We start from the raw sequence: 5,019 nt of genomic DNA, 5'->3' as shown, positions 1-5,019 counted from the left end.
CCAAATGACACACTGGGGGAACATATATAGTGTCTGATCAGACCAAAACAGATACAGAGGGGGGATAGACAAACTAAACAACTAATACACAAACATGGCCATCTGTTCTTAACTAAAGTTAAACTAAACAATATTAGACTAAAGATTATGCAACCATAATACTAATAAACTATTAACATAAATAGTGAGAACTGGACAAAATCTTCAATCAACAAGTTCTCCCCCATGACAGGGCAAGTAATGGTACTGCCTGGGCCTGGCCTCCGGCTTCTTAAAGGAATAGTTCACCCAAAAATGAAAATTCTGTCATCATCTCCTCCCCCTCATGCCAGTTGAAACACAGGTGAAGTTTGTCCATATAACACACAGGGAGGTTGCCAGCACAACTCCATAGCAGCCTTCTCCAAAACAACTGAAGTCAGTGGGGACCAGTTCTTCAGAGTTCCAGACTGGATCCAAACTGGATGTTGTGGCGGGACATAATGGGATCATTCAAAAGTGTAAACCAATAGGATATCAGGAGAGAAAGGCAGTTTTGTTTCATGGCAGGTGTGGAGGGGCGGGACTGTTAAAAATGTGTGATGGTTGAATGAGGTCACTGTTAGATAACCTGTTTCCCAGGAAGTAAAAGTAATGGGATTTTGATACAAAAATACAAGAAAATACAAAGTGTGTTAATTTTTTGGCCTTGAGTGTTAGGCAGTGTGTTATGAAATGTAGTTAATGTGGAAAAAGTCATTTTTTTTGTCAGGGTTAGGTGTGGTGAGGACCCAAATGCAGACAGGCAGGCAGGGATTAACGAAAACAGGGACTTTAATAAAGAACTAAAGCAAAGTACAAACACAGGAAAACCAAAAACCAAAAACCACAACAGGCTGGCAAACAAGGAAGACAAAAACCCAACCTGGCTGGCAACAAAGCAAGAAGTCCAAAAACTGGTGACAAGGCAGGGGACACGGGAACAGGAACAGAGCAGGTAACAAACAGGAAGCAAAACAGAACGGGTAGGCAAAACAGACGAACTGACAAAGAGTGGATAGTGAACCGGGGTAGATATACTGTGGGGATGGGTGATTAGTGATGAGGTACAGGTGTGTGGGAGCAGGAGGAGGGAACAGGTGAAGAGAGATAGACCAGGAGGCGGAGACACAAGGCAGACAGGAAACACAGAAACAAGGAAAACACAAAGGCAAGACATGACAGAACCGTGACAGTACCCCCCCCTTAAGGGACGGCTCCTGACGTCCCACCAGGCTGGCCAGGAACACCGAGCAGGGTGGGTGGAGGGGGTCCGGAGGAGGGATTCAGGGACAAGTGGCCTGGGAACAGAAGGATGGAGCCGGAAACCTCAGGCGGACGGCCTGGAGGCTGGACGGAGGCCGAGCAGGAAACCTCAGGCGGACGGCCTGGAGGCTGGACGGAGGCCGAGCAGGAAACCTCAGGCGGACGGCCTGGAGGCTGGACACATAGGCGCAGCAGCTCTGGAGGACGACCAGAGTGGCGGAACAGCTCTGGAGGACGACCAGAGTGGCGGAACAGCTCTGGAGGACGGGCAGGAGGACAACCAGAGCGGCGGAACAGCTCTGGAGGACGGGCAGGAGGACAACCAGAGCGGCGGAACAGCTCTGGAAGACGGGCAGGAGGACAACCAGAGCGGCGGAACAGCTCTGGAGGCCGGTAATGTAAGCGGGACCGCTCAGGAGGTCGACGACGAAGGCGGAACCGCTCAGGTCGACGACGCAGCTGGAGGTCAGGGAATGCAGCCGACACCAGAAGATTCGGCTGTGGGTCGGGGCAGGCTGCGAGGTCAGCTTCTTGTTTCAGGAGTACAGGACTGGAGTCTGGCAGCGGGAGTGCGGGACCAGAGGCCGGAGACAGGAATGCTGGACCGGAAGCTGGGGACAGGAAAGCAGGACCGGAAGCCGGAGACTGGAGTTCAGGTTCGGAGGCCGGAGACAGGAATGCTGGACTGGAAGCCGGGGACAGGAAAGCAGGACCGGAAGCCGGAGACTGGAGTACAGGATCGGAGGCCGGAGACTGGAGTACAGGATCGGAGGCCGGAAACTGGAATGCTGGACCGGAAGCCGGGGACAGGAAAACAGGACCGGAGGCCGGAAACGGCTGGAGTGCAGGACCGGAGACCGGAAACGGCTGGAGTGCAGGACCGGAGGCCGGAAACGGCTGGAGTGCAGGACCGGAGGCCGGCAACGGCTGGAGTGCAGGACCGGAGGCCGGCAACGGCTGTCTGAGATGGCCGACGGGGAATGGCAGGGCGTCGACAGATGCGGCCGACAACTGGGAATCTGGCTGCAGTGTAGGCTGTGTCAGCTGGGAGCCCGGCAGGCGAGCCGGTGAAGGTAGGGAAACAGGGGTTTGCTGACACACAGCCAGAGCTGACGGCAGCAGAACAGGACCAAAAACTTGCTGCACCTCTGGCTCAGCGGATTGCTGCGAGACGGGAGCAGAAGGCTCATGCAGCCCAACAGGAACAGAAGGCTCTTGCAGCCCAACAGGAACAGAAGGCTCTTGCAGCCCAACAGGAACAGAAGGCTCTTGCAGCCCAACAGGAACAGAAGGCTTTTGCAGCCCAACAGGAACAGAAGGCTCTTGCAGCCCAGGAACAGAAGGCTTTTGCAACCCAGGAACAGAAGGCTTTTGCAGCCCAGGAACAGGAGGCCTTTGCAGCACAGGAACAAGAGATTGCTGCGGCCCAACAGGAACAAGAGATTGCCGCGGCCCAACAGGAACAAGAGATTGCCACGGCTCAGCGGGAACAGGGAGCTTCCGCGGCGCAGGAACAGGTAACTGCCGCAGCTCGGCGACAGGGCGCTTTTGTGGCGCAGGAACAGGGACCAGCTGAGGTGCAGGAACAGGGACCAGACGAGGTGCAGGAACAGGTGACTGTCGCAGCTCGGCGACAGGAAGCTTCTGTGGCGCAGGAAGCTGGGATTGCCGCGGCCCGGCAGGAACGGGAGATTGCCGCAGTACAGGAACAGGAGACCACCACGGTTCGGCTACGGGGAGCTTCCGCAGCGCAGGAACAGGTGACTGCCGCAGCTCGGCGACAGGGAGCTTCCGCGGCGCAGGAAGCTGAGAGTGCTGTGACCCAGCACGAACAGGAGATTGCCATGGTGCAGGAACAGGAGACCACCGCGGCTCAGCTACGGGGAGCTTCCGCGGCGCAGGAACGGGTGACTGCCGCAGCTCGGCGACAGGGAGCTTCCGCGGCGCAGGAAGCTGAGAGTGCTGTGACCCAGCACGAACAGGAGACCGCCATGGCCCGACAGGAACAGGAACTGGAGATTGCCGCGGCCCGACAGGAACAGGGACTGGAGATTGCCGCGGCCCGACAGGAACAGGGGATTGCCGCGGCCCGACAGGAACAGGGGATTGCCACGGCCCGACAGGAACAGGGGATTGCCGCGGCCCGACAGGAACAGGGGATTGCCACGGCCCGACAGGAACAGGGGATTGCCGCGGCTCGGGAACAGGGACTGACTGGACCCCAGTAGTGGCGCTGGGTAGCGGAGACTCTGTGGCGCAGGACTGCTGAGTGAGCCAGTGGCGTCGGGAGCCACGGGGACCTCGCCGCCTCTTGGTGCCTCCACGGGTCCCCGTGAAAAAGGCAAGACGAGTCCCCTCAAAGGATGACCGCTGGGCATCATGGCGGCTCCCCAGATGATCCGTGGTAGGAACCAGGGGTTCCAGGAAAGCCGGGTCAGGACAGGCAGGTTTCAGGCTCAAAAACCCGAGCCTAACCGACTGGAGTGCTGGCTGGTGGCTAGCTGGCTGGTTGCTAGCAGACAAGGCTGCTTGCCGGGCAAAGTAGGCAAACAGGGTAATCATCTCTGTTCCATTTGCAGAGGCAGGGGACCTGTCTGCTGGGTCCATCTTGGTCAGTTCGTACTGTCAGGGTTAGGTGTGGTGAGGACTCAAATGCAGACAGGCAGGCAGGGATTAACGAAAACAGGGACTTTAATAAAGAATTAAAGCAAAGTACAAACACAGGAAAACCAAAAACCAAAAACCACAACAGGCTGGCAAACAAGGAAGACAAAAACCCAACCTGGCTGGCAACAAAGCAAGAAGTCCAAAAACTGGTGACAAGGCAGGGGACACGGGAACAGGAACAGAGCAGGTAACAAACAGGAAGCAAAACAGAACGGGTAGGCAAAACAGACGAACTGACAAAGAGTGGATAGTGAACCGGGGTAGATATACTGTGGGGATGGGTGATTAGTGATGAGGTACAGGTGTGTGGGAGCAGGAGGAGGGAACAGGTGAAGAGAGATAGACCAGGAGGCGGAGACACAAGGCAGACAGGAAACACAGAAACAAGGAAAACACAAAGGCAAGACATGACAGAACCGTGACATTTTTCATGTCATGTGGACTTTATTTCCTACATTGTTTAATTAGTAAACAATGTAGGAAATAAACTAACCATCCATGAATGGGTAACACTTTACAATAAGGGTCACTAAGTTAAGGGTTAGTTAATGCTTAATAAGCATTAACTAACCCTTAATTAACAGTTAACTAATGTGTAATTCACTAATGGTGTTCATGTTAACTAAGGTATTAATTTATACATTATTTAATAGTTTATAAAGATGACTATTAAATAATGTATAAATTAATACCTTAGTTAACATGAACACCATTAGTAATGATTACCAGACAAATTAGTTAACTGTTAATTAAGCATTAACTAACCCTTAATTAATGTACCCTTATTGTAAAGTGTTACCAGTGAGGTGAAGGTATGAAATAATTAATGCTAATAAATCAATGTTAAATAATTATTAATTCACCATTCATTAATGATTAATTAATATTAAAGCTTCTCTCAGTCTCTCTATCAGTCCATCTGCATTGCAGGTTGTCTTGTTCTGCTGATCTCTCTCTCTCTCTCTCTCTCTCTCTCTCTCTCTCTCTCTCTCTCTCTGTCTAACCTGTATTTTTCTCTTTCTCCCCATCCCTCCCTTCCTCTCTGTTTTCCTCTTCTCTCTGCCTTTC

General features: G+C 53.0%; 1 protein-coding gene across 1 annotated transcript; it reads left to right on the top strand.

Moving 5' to 3' along the window:
- Positions 1-2,250: 2,250 nt before the first annotated feature.
- LOC139666804 (mediator of RNA polymerase II transcription subunit 15-like) lies at positions 2,251-3,344 on the top strand (the record flags this gene model as incomplete). The annotated part of the gene is made up of 2 exons (XM_071546123.1): positions 2,251-2,343; positions 2,595-3,344. Coding segments are annotated over exons 1-2 (843 nt in total), but the record flags the coding sequence as incomplete, so codon positions are not given.
- Positions 3,345-5,019: the final 1,675 nt, after the last annotated feature.

Source organism: Centroberyx affinis, unplaced genomic scaffold, assembly GCF_046629955.1.
Source record: "Centroberyx affinis isolate AG114_WGS23_722 - 3 ecotype Tasmania unplaced genomic scaffold, CSIRO-AGI_Caff_v1 ptg005132l_1, whole genome shotgun sequence".
NCBI lineage: Eukaryota > Metazoa > Chordata > Actinopteri > Beryciformes > Berycidae > Centroberyx > Centroberyx affinis.
The sequence above is the reverse complement of the archived record's forward strand: the minus strand, read 5'-3'. Positions and strand labels throughout refer to the sequence as shown.